Raw genomic sequence first — 14,601 nt, 5'->3', positions numbered from 1 at the left:
GTTGGTTCAAAACGATTGTTTCAAAGCTGGTTACTTCATGGATTTGTTGGTTTCAAAATCCAGGTATTCGGTAGCCCCGGAATTTCTAACACAAGAAAGCACGGTTACCAGGAATGAAGTGCGTAAAGTTTCCAAAACTCAACTTACGCTAACTTAAATCTAGAATTATAGTAAAAATTAAGGGAGTCAATTTGATATCAAATTTTGACTTCTAGGTTCTTTTAATTTTAGACAATTACAAGTAAACACCATATTTGCGAATTTTCGCTGTACATAAATACTAATTGATAAGTAACGACTGTGATTTTTTGTTTTAACCCAAGTAACATTTGAAGTTTTAGAGCACACCTAGCTTTCGGTCTAATGACTCTAAGACCACTGCATGGCCAGATGGCCCTTTTCGGGCAGATGGCCCTTTTCGGTCAGATGGCCCTTTTCGGCCAGATGGCCCTTTTCGGTCAGATGGCCCTTTTCGGTCAGATGGCCTTTTTCGGCCAGATGGCCCTTTTCGGCCAGATGCACCTTTTTGGCCTAATGGCCCTTTTCGGGCAGATGGCCCTTTTCGGCCAGATGGCCCTTTGCGGCCAGATGGCCCTTTGCGACCAGATGGCCCTTTTCGGGCAGATGGCCCTTTTCGGGCAGATGGCCCTTTTCGGGCAGATGGCCCTTTTCGGCCAGATGGCCTTTTTCGGCCAGATGGCCCTTTTCGGCCAGATGGCCCTTTTCGGCCAGATGGCCTTTACGGCCAAATGGCCTTTACCGCCAGATGGCCTTTACGACCAGATGGCCTCTTTGGCCAACGACACTTTTGGCCTAATAGCTTTCGTTCTGACAAATAAAAGTTCACTTTTGGCAAGAATTAGCTCTCATTCCGAGCATACACAACTTTCTACGAAGTGGTTTTATACCGGTTCCCTCAGAAAAATTTAAAAATATGCTACATTATCTCTCTTTTTCAGAAAAAGTCTATTGTCATTTTGAAGGAAATTTGTTTTCTTCCACTTTACTTTCAGTTTTTATGCGAATAAGGTCAATTTTCTTGAAAAATGCAAACTTTACACAAACTTTTAAAAATATTTTTGTATTCATTCTAGACTTCCTTCGTCCAAGCTTGATCATCATCTGAACTTTCGTCTTTCTCGCTGAACAAGTCCTCGTCCATACTACCGCCTTCACTATCTGTTTGCCTCTCTGCTGATGCAGCGGCGGCTTCCTCTCGCGCCTTAAGCTTTTTCGAGTGAACCTTATCCAAACGGGCAAGCATCGGATTTAGCAATCGGTACGCGTGGGCCGTTTTGTCGATCTCAAAGTCGGGATTGTCGAACATACTCTTGAATCGATCGTCGGTCAGCAAATCACTTGCTGCTGATTTCAGCTTTCCACTACCCAATTCCTGTTCAGTGAGTAGTTTTTCTGCCAAATCAGCATTATCTTTCGGTAGCTTCGATTTAAGCCGCAATCGTGACGGGCGGGACAGTTCGATCTGTTTGGCAATCTTTTCCTTGCGATAGCGCTCGAAGGCAAACGGATCCGCGAGTGCCTTTGCTTTATTATACAACCGGATGTCTATGAAGTAGCCGTGCATATACGCTCGTAACATGTTAGTTCCTTCTAGTTGATTCAGTCCTAAATCAGCCAGTTCCTGTTTTGTGATGAACTTGTAATCATCGTAGATGTTCTGCACAGTCTCCGATTCGATTTCTTCGGTCAGGTTATCCAAGAATGAACACCAAGGTGGAGCAGGACCCAGACTGGAAATATAGTAGCTCAGATCTTCAACATCGCGTTATCCAAAGAATAAGCGACGTTTTGTTTCTTGTTGAAGTCAATCTTTTTGACATATAGTTGATTGAGAACGATAACGCGAGAGAAAGCAGACTGAATGACCTCCAACCTGCGACGGATAAGGCTACTAATGCCTCATCGCCAAGGAAAAGGAACTCAAGACGCAGCAGCAAACTTCGTTAACTAGATCTGGCAGACGGGCATTCTTAGTGTTTTATTTTACTTATTGTTATGCTAACGCATTGAGCCGTGTTCAATAAACGTTTAGAAAAAAAACGCTCGAACCTTCGCAATCATCCATGAACGCCTACGCCAGCGATTTCGCAAACATGGAAACACTCGGTTGATATCGAATGTACGGTTCAAATGTAAAAACCTGTATGATTTTTGATCGCGTGGGAACGAGCATTTATATGTTCGTGCTTGAAATAGCTTTTATTAAAATTTATAAATACATAAATAAACTTAATCCGGAATACCTGATACAAGAACAAGATACAAGAACTGTAGGAACATAACTAAAACGGTTTCTGATGCCTCAGATTTCAAGGGACGTAAAATCTAGAACACCAGATTTTTTACACGAATCCAAGATCTAATCATAGTTTCGACAATTTCCAAAGTTCATGATATCACTGGCTTCTGAATTCACGGAGGTCTAATTTACAATGGATATTTGGATTAGTTATTCCAAAGTCCAGAACTAGATGATATCCGTAATTTGCAAAAAAGCATTGCAACCTCGGATGATGAAGATTCTGCAATGGTGGCGATTCTAAGAAACCTATATACTTCTAATCCTGGATTCGTACAATAATCGTTGCTGTTCTGGATTTCATGACACTTGACATTATTCACTAAACTTATAGAATTATAGTTTACAGAGTCAGTGGTAATTGGAATATATCGAATCTCAATTCATTCTTAGTTCCTGATCCCCCCACACGTAAATAAACCGTCACTAGCTTTTCTCCATTTCGAATAACTTATTGGAGACATACCACGAACAAAGAAACTCAATAAACGATTCCGCGTTGTCAAACAAGCTACTAACTGTGTCGATAAACGCCCACCCCTAATAATACACATAGGGTAGCTGGTTACATTTCAATCCCGCGCAGGAATGGTTAGCTTTAATCTTTCATTCTGATTTCTCACCAAATCCCGTAATATTTTTGAAAGACTGCCTTTGACTGTATAGTTGCTAAGAGATTTTAATTAATTATATACACGTAAGGGCGGGTCAGTTCCCAGGAGGCAGGTCACACCTTATCAATTAAGGTGCGAATGTGTGGAACAAAGTGCGAAGATTCTAAAAATACATAAACCAATCATACCTTTACACGGAATGGAAATTCTGGCTTCATGCTATGCGATGTCAGCATGTTTTCCGTAACCTGATAATAATGTATACGATTTGGAAATGGAGGAAGAATGTCAATAACACGTACAGCTCACGGTACCTTGTGCCAATTGAAGTTCGGGACTGGCTCGAACCTTGCCCAATAAATTTTATATCCCACTAAGGTACTCCAAGGTATCGTGAACCGGGGGAACAGTACCGGCGGACACGTGTGTCTTTGACCTTATTTATAGCGGAGCGAGACCGTTTTTATACGTGCCGATGACAACATAGATAAGTCCATATAAATGATGACCTCCCCCGGTGCGGAGCGGCACCTGACAACGCCGCCGCCTATCGAAAGTATACAGTCATAAATATATAAATGGGAGCGGAGGCCATAAACAAATTACTTGCAAGTGTAGGTATGTTTGTTTGGTAGTTCCTTGGCCTATCCAAAATACTGAATACTTGGTGGTTTCATGTACAGAGAGAAGCAAGGGAGGTAGAGATTGAAGGTACAGCTAATTGAGAAGCTTCTGGTTCTATTTCTGGCTATCGTCTACCAGGTCAAGTTCAATTGGTAGGGCTTATCGAAATGTGTTGATTGAGTTAAATAGTTCCAATAAAGGTTGAACATAAAAAATCCGCACGCACATGAAAAATGTTGCCATTAGTTTATTTTATGAGTAACATTTTTCACCGTAGGCATTTGTTGTCAGGATAAGTTCATTTGTTTTTACCATGACGCGCACGTTTGCATTGAAAAACCTGAATCCACGAAATTGATGTAATATAAAGATTTGAAGAACGTCTGGCAATTGTTAGGCAGCCCGGAAGCAACGAAAAAGTAAAGGCAGTTGGTTAATTCATAAGTTAATAACTGTTGTATAACCAGCTCTTTATCACTGTCGAAATTGAGTGCTTGAGCTTTCTGTCTTTCATGGACCTGTAGTGTGTTCCGCTAAGCAGTGAACTAATTCGTCGCGACGTAACCACCCCAATAAAGAAACCGGTCTTAGCTATCGCCGCCTAGTTGTGCATTTAACATTCATTTGTCATAAGCAAAACAATCATTAGTCTGTTATCTAATAGCACTCCTTATCATTCTTCTTCTCTATTCCAGGAAACAACATCGCATCACTTTGAAGAGACTGCAAATAGTCCCCTCATAACGCAACAAAAACAACCACAAAAGGACTCATCACAACTATCATTGTCGTTTTTGTTATTATCGTCTCCATAATCGGAGTCTCACCAACCACGCGACATCGACACAAAAAAAAACATTCAAACACCCACCCACCCACTCTGGGAAACAGACAAAAATCTCACCGTGTCGTTTAAATGTCGATTAAGATAAAAACCGCACAGTCGAAGAAGTAGAAAACAGAAAACTAGGCAACAACAAACAACCCAGAGCTTGGAATCTGTTATCCGGACGAACGCCACGAAGAAAGTTTTATGTTTGCTTTGGCAGTACTGGAAACTGAAAGTATTCGCAAACTCTGCCTCATCCCGCCTCGACATCCACACCGTCCGGGACCCACCTTGCCACGCGACGAGTTTGCTCTCATCGCATAATTTTTGTTTGGCAGCAAGTCGCGCAGCATCTGGATATGTACTACTACTAAATAGCCGCTATTATGTGTATGAGAAAGGCACAAAAACGTGCGTGAACAAACAGCCGGAGCGGAAGCAAAACATCAACAGCATCAACAGAGCCAGCAGCAAGAAAGCTTATTGTTTGAACGAACACACACACCGAAGCACTCGTCTACCACTATTTTACTTATCACACTCGATAGCGAGGCGTTGTCGTCGGGTTTTTCTTTGTATTATCGCGGTATTATTTATTCCGTAGGTTTATTTTGTTTTTTTCTTGTGTATACACAAAACACATGCATTACTATACTGCTTACTGTAGATTTTAACTGCCACCGGTGCTTAGCTGCGTTTTTGTAAGCCAGCGTTAAAAAGTATTATTTTACATTTTTCTTTATTTACAACCCAGAGAAATGTTCTATTTATTTTTATTTATTTAAGTTTCAAAAGCAGAACTATTAATGGATTATGTCCCATCACGATACTAATTTAGTACCTATATTGTGGGAATTTCATCAAAAGCAAGCGATCTGTGTTACTACATTCCCCACCTATTAGACCATAAAGCTAGAAATCCTTACACTTTGTGCGTGTGTGTGTATGTCCACTGTCCGTCGTCCTTTATCCACGGGATCGGTACCATCCCTTCATCACCTCATTTAATGCTACACGGAATACGTGTGCGATCGCGACCCCGTCCGCTTGAGTGATTTCTCACGGCTCCCCCGCGAACCTGCCAGATAGTAAGCTAGATAGTATGACCTTGACGGTGTCGGAATCGGACGGCAATAATCTGCGCACTAACCACAACCACCATCACCAACCGACGGATATGACCGAATCTCTACCAAGTTCTGAACTCTCCCTGCTAGCAAAACTGGAGGCCGCAAACAAGCTGATCGAGAGTGACTCCAAGAGTCTCAACTCTCTGCAGAGCTCCGCCCACAGCCGTAAAAGCTCCGACACGAGTCAGATTTCGCTCAACTCTGGTGCCTCCTCCGTCGGGGAGGAGGACATCTGGTCGACATGGGCTAGCATCGTGGCCGATTGGGAGGCCGGCCAGAAGCGGAAAACTCCAACGGTAAGGGATCTGGTCCGAAAGGGCATTCCGCACCACTTTCGGGCCATCGTGTGGCAGTTGCTGTGCGGAGCGTCGGAAGCCGACAAGAAGCAGTACGCCGAGTATATCAAGGCGACCAGTGCTTGCGAGAAGGTGATCCGAAGGGATATTGCCCGGACCTATCCGGAGCATGATTTCTTCAAGGAGAAAGATGGTCTCGGTCAGGAGGCGCTGTTTAACGTGATGAAGGCGTACTCGCTGCACGATCGGGAGGTAGGCTACTGCCAAGGTTCGGGTTTCATCGTGGGATTGCTGCTGATGCAGGTATGTGCATTTTAGCTACAATAATATAAGAATGCTACGTGATTAGATTAACAGATTGTTTCAATGATTTTTTGTCCTAATTTTTTTGCAAAATGTACACTAAAGAATCAATCGATTGTTATATTACCGAGATTACCAATGAGATAACTTTATTTAAGCATAAACATTTTCGCTACCCTCAATCAACGTAAAGGAATAGTGTAGCTTTCCGCAAGATATATGTACTCGATCGAGAGAAGCGCCAAGCTTTCGTTCAACGAATCCAAATATTGTCTGATAGTGCACATTTACGGTTGCGATTCTCTGATATTTTTATGTATTCTGTTGCAAGACTACAAGCACAGATAACAGACGTTTGGGCTTGATTTGACTCGTGTGTAAATACCCGCTACTGAAATTCCGAATAAATCGGACGTCTGAAACACGGTTGGCAAACGTTTGTAGATGGCGCAGTGATCGATACAATGCAGTTTGAGTGCAGCTGTCAAACACGTGTAGCAAACTGTTGCACAGATGGCAATAGTGAAACACGGATTTCCAACGTTTATCAATTTGAAAGTTTACACAGGTTTTTGAAGAAATTTTGTTCTAGCCTAAACGTCTGTTATCTGTGCTACAAGTCTCGACAAACATATGATGAGGGCGTAAAAGCCAAATCAAAATTCATTTTGAGTGGAAATGGACAAATCGCTAATCGCAAATCACAAATGTTGATAGTAAACAAAAGAAAAAAGTTTTTTTCTTTCATTAACTGTGAACGGCCAAAAACGATTTGTCTGGAATTTTTCTTCAAAGAGAATTTTGACAGTTGGCTTTTGCGCCGTAATCATATGTTTGTCAAGAAGTGTTGAAAACCTCTGTGTATGAAAAATATAGATATCCTGTGGTGTCACATTCTATGGAGAACCTTGTGAGTGTTCTTGTACATCCCAGAGATAATAGGTGAGTCCCAGTACACGTTAGGTGCTTCGGAGCAATCTAGAGCGAGTATTTCTATTGCGAATACGCCAAAATTCATGTTTGTTTGGATATGTCATTTGTTTTCTTCTTCCTCATGGACACACTCTAACTAGAGTGTTCTTGTGCAAACAGGAGTAAAAAATACTTGCTCCTTCCAATAAAAAAAACGTTGACGGGTGCTTGACAAAAAATGATATCTGAAGCCATTTTGAAAGACAAGATGGCGACTTCAGGTTTAGATAAATTCTCTATAATACGGGTATTTTCGGAATGGGGTTGACAAGTAGATGACGAAAATCAATTTATGAAGCCATTTTAAAATCCAAGATTGTAAATTCTGGTTAACATATCTCTATAACCTAAAAAATGGGCCTTTTCAAATACCCATTCCAAAAATACCCATATTGTTAGAGTCATCGAGAATGCTTTGCAACCGGAAGTCGCCATCTTGGATTTCATGCTGGCACCAAGACTTCAATTTTCATCATCTACTCGTGAAGCCCGTTAGGATTATCGAGAATATTGCTTAACTAGAAGTTACCATCTTGGTTTTCGAAATGGTGCCAAAAGACCATTTCCATCATCAATTTTTCAAGATCGTTCCAAATCTAAACTAAGTTATTGTTAGGGTTATCGTCATCATTTATTTGGTTATTCATCAGCCCGTTCCAAAAATAACCATATTGTTTGAGTTATCGAGAATATTGCTTAACAGGAAGTTGCCAGCTTGGATTTCAAAAAGGTTCAAAATATCCATTTCCATCATCAATTTGTCAGGCCTGATCTGACAATACCCATATCGTTCGGGTTGTTGAGAATACTGCTCAACCGGAAGTCGCCATCTTGGATTTCGAAATGGTGCCAAACATCCATTTTCATCATCTACTCGTGAAACCCGTTTCAAAAATATCCATATTGTTTGACTTATCGAGAATATGTTCAACCGAAAGTCGCCATCTTGGATTTCTAAATTGCGCCAAAGATTGATTTGCACCCTCTGCTTCTCAAGCCCTTTCCAATAATACCCAAATTGGGGTTATCAAGAATACTGTTAAACGGCTTGGATTTCAAAATGGCACCAAACATCCATTTTTATCATCTACCTGTCAAGCCCGTTCCAAAAATACTAATTTTGTTAGGGTTATCGAAGATATTGCTCAACCAACGAATTTTAATAAGAACGATAATAACATTCTCTTTTTTGCGAACTAATTAAATTTACGATTGACTGTCTAGTTTCTCATTTTAAATGCTGGTCGATGCAAAGTCAGAACATTATAAAAACAGACTAATTATAGACATCATTCTTAAAAAAATTTCGCCCGCTTTAACCCTTTGCGACGCACTCCCACCTACTTCTCCCAAAATTTTATTAAATTTCTAGTTAGCGTTGACATATGAATACGGATTATTTTTTTAAACAAAAGAATGAGCCATTTACCCGAATGCCATAAACCCAAACAGACCACTTGCCCGAATGTCATTAACCCGAATACTGCATTCGCTCAAATATAATATAAAGATTTTTGAATCTATATATCAAATAGCCCTTGGCTTTGTTGCATAACCGAGACCGGGGGAGGTGCCTGCCGACCCACTGTCGGCTCCTCATAAGCAAACCCTTGATTGACTCGTTTGCCCGTGTTACTCAAACATAGGAGCTAGGACTATTTTACGTCCGACGGAGCGGAGCGATGTCGAACAGTAGCAAAATTAAAGCGATGTGGCGTAGCCACATGAGACATCTACCCCTAATATAAGAGAAAATTTAATGCATATTTCAAATTTTGCCAAACGACCATTTTGCCAAACGATCATTACGTCAGATAACCATTTTACCAAATGAACATTATGGCAAAAGAAAGGGAAGCGGGCCATTTGGCATAATAGACGTTTAGCATAACGGATATTTGGTAAACGGACGTTTGGTATAATTTTGAGAAGTTATCATCCTAGAGGGGCCATTTGACATAACGGACATTTGGCATAATTTTAAGATGTGACCATTCAGCAGGTTGTTTGGCACAACGGACTTTTGGAATTTGGCATAATTTTGCTAAGTGATCTCACTCAAGTGACCTTGGCAAAACAGACGAATGTGCAGTTTATTAGCGTTAAAATTAAAGCACTAAGCAATAATAATAATGCGTTGTTTTCCATCACCTGATATTGGTTATATTTGGAGTGAATATATTTTATAACTGATTTTGCCTTCTTTTAAATATGAGCAGTTCTTGTGAGTTTAAATTTCAAAATGCTTGTGTTCGTTTATTTTCGCAACTATGGATTATTTGACTGCGACTTACCATGTACTGCCCATAATCGCAAGACAGTCCCATGTTCTACAGGATTCCCTATCTACATTGGACTGACTTGAGATTATAGGCAGTGTAGTATAGTGTAGATTTTAGAGGTTTTTGTGGCTTGCCAGTGAGTTTTAGCTTTCTATACAGCGTTGCAATAATTATAATTATCCTATTTTATATCGTGAGCTGTTCTTTCGAATTGTATACCGTTTGATCCAGACGATAGTTAACTTTATCACAGAGAACAGACATATAAACTAGAACAAACTTTCCCGAAAAACCTGTGTAAACATTTAAATGAAAATACGTTGAAAATCACCATCGTATACAGGTTTGCATGCGTGAGTCAACATTGTATCCAAGTTTGCATACAAGTCCCGTATAGCGATTGCTGGTCGATCGAAGCGCCGACCAGTGGCAAGTTGCTACTTGCTGTTGTCATTTCAAAGCGACAGTTTAATTTCTTACACAAGTTGAAAACTTGTATGTCAGTTCTCAGTGACTTTATTATTTCTGGATATCGCAAAGTTTTTCAAACGATTACTTATTGAATGAATTTACTTATATTGAATAATCGGTTGCTCCACTGCACTAGCACTTGTTGCAAAGCCAGTGTAATGCGGCTTACCCGCTCAAGATCCACCGGAAGTGGTGGCACCTTGCAAGCAAACCAGAGATCCTCTTGTGTACTCGAATTACTCAAACGTAAGAGCTATGCATTCGTTTAAGTCCGACAGAGCTACATCGATGTAGGACAGCATGCTGCTTGAAATGATGCGGCGATGCCATATTAGGCGTAAATGTTATTTATCTATCTATCTATCTATACATATAAAAGTCAATTATTGTATGTATATGATTTATGGACTCCCAAACGGCTTAATCGATTGCCGTAAAAATTTATACGTAGTAGACATTTGTTGTAGAGCGTGTTTATGTGCCATTGGTTGTGGATTATCTGTCTGCCAGATGGCGCTTCGGAACAAATAGTATGTTACTCCTATTTCGTTGAAAGTCGCAGCAACGCGCGACGGGTATTAGCTAGTAATTTATAAAGGAGAGTAATTTAATTAATTTTGGATCTTCAGCAGCAGCACGGTTCAAAATTATTCCGAACGACTTTACTTCTCACATAGTCTAAAATTATGTCTGTTTCCCTGTAGATAAAAAATTGTAATTGACCTCCATGGTGATCACTTCCCAAAAATATGCCAAATGACCCTTACTTCACGCAAAAATAAAAATTACGCCAAATGACCATTACGTCAAAGAACCTTCAGTGTGATCAATTCTCAAAATTAATTTTATACAAAATGACCATAATGCCAAATAACCGTTATGCCAAAATGTCCTTTACGCTAAATGACCCAGACTCAAAAGAAGGAACTTATGACAAACGACAGGCTACCGTCACAGTGATTATCTTCGCGCTAACGACGCTGAATCCCTCCGGATATTCCGAGGGATTTAACGTCTTCGCTTCGCGCAGCAGACGAGAAACCTATAAAACTTAGTTTGCAAATCACATCCATGAATAATGGTCATGACTCTTCTTAAAATATACCTTATCAATAAAACCAACTATTTTGCTAAAATATGCATTAAGTAAAATATGAGTGCCAATATACTAACGTATACTTATTTCCTCAGATGCCCGAGGAGGATGCCTTCTCCGTGCTGGTCCAAATAATGCAACAATATCGCATGCGAGACATGTTTAAACCCTCGATGGCAGAGCTGGGTCTCTGCATGTACCAGCTGGAAAGTATCGTCCAAGAGCAGATTCCCGAGCTTCACATGCACTTCCAGTCACAGGTAGGGAACTGGGGTGTATGGCCATCATAAATGTTCTCGCATAACTATCGTCACGATTTTATCTTTCGTTTGTTTAGAGTTTCCAAACTTCAATGTACGCTTCCAGCTGGTTCCTAACGCTGTATACGACCGCTTTGAACCTCACTCTCAGCTGTCGGATAATGGATGTGTTCCTGTCCGAGGGGATGGAGTTCATTTTCAAAGTGGCAATCGCCCTGCTGCTGATCGGAAAGGACACACTTCTGTCCTTGGACATGGAAGCGATGTTGAAGGTAATAAATTAATCTAACAATAGATGGCCTGCCAGGTGCATATCTAAAATAAAAATCAACTATGACATTCACAGTACTTCCAAAAGGAGCTTCCGCAGAAGGTTGAAAACGACAGCGATGGTCTGTTCAATCTAGCATTCCAGGTGAAAATCAACACCAAAAAGATGAAGAAAATGGAAAAAGAATATGCCGATCTGCGGAAGAAGGAACAGGAGGAGATGGTCGAACTGAGGGTAATTAGTGGATATTCCTATGTAGGCAATATTAAAAAGTTTTCACTAATCCACCCTTTTTGCAATCCTCATAGCGATTACGAAGCGAAAACCGGCTGCTGAAAAAGCGCAACGAGCTGCTGGAAGCGGAGAGTGCAGAGCTGGCCGACCGGTTGGTGCGCGGTCAGGTGTCACGTGCCGAAGAGGAGGAAACCAGCTACGCCATACAGTCGGAACTGCTGGCATTGCGGCGAGTACACCTCGAGGTTTCACACCAGTTAGAGAACGCAAACGAGGAAGTGCGAGCGCTTAGCCTGCGGCTTCAGGAAAATGTAAGTGTTATCTTGTGTTTCTGATACAATAGTGTGCAAATTTTAACCGAGAGGGCTGTCCATTAACCATTTGTCATGTTTCTATTCTTGCGGCAAATAGAATGCGGATAATTCGCTGGAATCTGTAAGTTACAAGCATGAACCAGTAGATTGTAACCTCATCAGTTTGACTGTAGGTTTCATTTAATGTGCCATTCGCATGCCACCTGATTTCGATAATCGACATTTGAATCTACTTCATTTTATCAATTTAAAACTTTATCCAATTAATGAAGTACATCTGTGATTTTCTCAAATTGTTTTCTAATTAAGGAACATTGCTTTTTTCGATTAATTTAATATTTAACTTTTGCAAGTTATACCGTTACTATCCATTATTCTACTTCTTCTGCCTCTTTTTCAATCCCAAACTAGTGGTCGGCCGTATCACCTGTCTTCGTTCTTCCCGATGTTTCTTCAGCTCTGCCTGGCGCTTCCGGTCAAAGTTAGCCCGTTTCTTCCCTGTGGTGAACGTCATCTGACAGTTTCCAAGTCCACCAATCATTTTCACCTGCGCTGGCTTGCTGGCGGCCAAACGCTTTCCCAAACCGGCCCTGCTAATATTCACGCTCCGTTGACCGATGTTGAAATCTTCCTTTTCCTGAACTTGGAACCTTGCCCCATCGGCGGCGTCATCATCTGTATCCGCTTCCGTCTGCTCGCGTCTCGTTTCTTGCCTTATCTTTTTGTATTCCTTCTTGACTTCCTTCGTCCAAGCTTGATCATCATCTGAACTCTCGTCTCTCTCGCTGAACAAGTCCTCGTCCGTACTACCGCCTTCACTATCCGCTTGTCTCTCTGCTGCAGCAGCGGCAGCTTCCTCTCGCGCCTTAAGCTTTTTCGAGTGAGCCTTATCCAAACGGGTAAGCACCGGATTTAGCAATCGGTACGCGTGGGCCGTTTTGTCGATCTCAAAGTCGGGATTGTCGAACATACTCTTGAATCGATCATCGGTCAGCAAATCACTTGCTGCTGATTTCAGCTTTCCACTACCCAATTCCTGTTCAGTGAGTAGTTTTTCTGCCAAATCAGCATTAACTTTCGGTAGCTTCGATTTAAGCTGCAATCGTGACGGGCGGGACTGTTCGATCTGTTTGGCAATCTTTTCCTTGCGATAGCGCTCGAAGGCAAACGGATCCGCGAGTGCCTTTGCCTTATTGTACAACCGGATGTCTATGAAGTAGCCGTGCATATACGCTCGTAACATGTTAGTTCCTTCTAGGTGATTCAGTCCTAAATCAGCCAGTTCCTGTTTAGTGATAAACTTGTAATCGTCGTAGATGTTTTGCACAGTTTCCGATTCGATTTCTTCGGTCAAGTTATCCAAGAATGAACACCAACGCGGAGCAGGGCCCAGACTGGGAATATAGTAGCTCATCATTCTCGAATCTTCCTGGGCGAAGAAGAAAAGTCCGCTTTTGGGAGAGGTTGTAAAATCGTTGAAGTTACTGTTTGATTCAACGTAGGCAATTTGTTTTCCGGTGTTTTCGTTCCAGATCTTCAACATCGCTTTATCCAAAGAATAAACGACGTTTTGTTCCTTGTTGAAGTCAATCTTTGTGACACATAATTGATTGAGGTGGTCTTTAACTAGCAGTGGTTCTTTCGCTCGAATGTCGTACAGAAGAACGTGACCAGACGCGGTTCCTACGGCCATGTGCAAACCATCTTTAAATTTCAACGCCGAAACTGATGGAAGTTGTTCGTTATTTTGGATACTGAAAGCAATATCCAGTATTCCACAGCGTTGCTTGTCTCGCGGATCCCATGCTTCCACGGTGCCTTCCTGTGTTCCCACACAAAGTAGGTGATGTTCTGGGTTTACTTCGCAAGCATTTATGCTGCTAGCGGACGTGGCATAGGGTTGTAGAAACTGTCCTCTTTCCGTGTTTAATCGGTAAATTTCCGATGACGTCCCAACAAGAAACAAATCACACGAAGGTTTGTGATAGTCCAAATCCCTTCCGAAGCGCGGTATCCTTAGTCGATAGTGTCTCCCGTGTGCAGCATGAAATTCTACGTACCGGTCAGCTTGAAGGAAAGCTATTTTACTGTAATCTTCGCTTAATATCTTAAACTTGACCGCCTCCGAATCGAAGCATCTTTCGAATTTCAGAGAAAGGTTATTCACGTCGTAGCACTTCACCCGCGGTTTGTACGTCCCCGTCGCTAGAATGTACTGCCCATCTGGTGATAGTTCGACGCTCGTAGCTACACATGGCATGTCGAAATCTTGAATCAACTCAATGCGCCTATTTATATCGACATTTTTTCGCTGCGCTTCACGTTTTTTCTGATCCGACAACCAATCGGGTAACGCTTTTCCAGCACTGAGATTGTAGATTTTCACATCGCCCACGTCGGAGACTAACATTTTGTGTTTTTTTTACATGAAACTTAACAAAATTTTCGCAAACTAAATGCTAACACACAGTAAATACTGAGAACTGTCATCTGACAGCGAACACGCGTTCGTGTGTGTCGTGAAGTTAGCCCTCCGCTCGCCGGGGCAGGGCCTTTACTGTAGCAGTTTCAGGGATGCCAGATTG

At 41.6% G+C, this 14,601-nt stretch overlaps 3 protein-coding genes across 8 annotated transcripts in view; 1 reads left to right on the top strand and 2 right to left on the bottom strand.

Moving 5' to 3' along the window:
• LOC131677154 (ecotropic viral integration site 5 ortholog) overlaps positions 1-14,601 on the top strand; it is an 83,249-nt gene that overhangs the window by 45,872 nt on the left and 22,776 nt on the right. For 4 of the 6 annotated variants that reach the window (XR_009303292.1, XM_058956826.1, XM_058956825.1 and 1 more), the window contains 6 exons: positions 4,254-6,116; positions 11,033-11,197; positions 11,275-11,469; positions 11,544-11,702; positions 11,777-12,013; positions 12,114-12,137. Coding sequence is in view for 4 of the 6 variants with exons in the window: in XM_058956826.1 (XP_058812809.1) it covers positions 5,490-6,116; positions 11,033-11,197; positions 11,275-11,469; positions 11,544-11,702; positions 11,777-12,013; positions 12,114-12,137 (1,407 nt within the window). In the remaining 2 variants the exon portion in view is untranslated. The remainder of the gene's footprint in view (positions 1-4,253; positions 6,117-11,032; positions 11,198-11,274; positions 11,470-11,543; positions 11,703-11,776; positions 12,014-12,113; positions 12,138-14,601) is intronic. The other 2 variants (XR_009303293.1, XM_058956827.1) reach the window with 1 other exon arrangement.
• On the bottom strand, positions 1,091-2,086 carry LOC131694601 (nucleolar protein 10-like). The gene is made up of 2 exons (XM_058983082.1): positions 2,071-2,086; positions 1,091-1,773 (listed from the first exon to the last, which is right to left on the bottom strand). The coding sequence occupies exons 1-2, from the start codon at positions 2,084-2,086 to the stop codon at positions 1,091-1,093; spliced, it is 699 nt and encodes a 232-aa protein (XP_058839065.1).
• On the bottom strand, positions 12,228-14,488 carry LOC131677156 (nucleolar protein 10). The gene has a single exon (XM_058956828.1). The coding sequence runs from the start codon at positions 14,424-14,426 to the stop codon at positions 12,393-12,395; it is 2,034 nt and encodes a 677-aa protein (XP_058812811.1). The 5' UTR covers positions 14,427-14,488; the 3' UTR covers positions 12,228-12,392.

Source organism: Topomyia yanbarensis, chromosome 1, assembly GCF_030247195.1.
Source record: "Topomyia yanbarensis strain Yona2022 chromosome 1, ASM3024719v1, whole genome shotgun sequence".
NCBI classification, from domain to species: domain Eukaryota; kingdom Metazoa; phylum Arthropoda; class Insecta; order Diptera; family Culicidae; genus Topomyia; species Topomyia yanbarensis.
Note: the sequence above shows the minus strand (reverse complement) of the source record. Positions and strands in the feature narration are given on the sequence as shown.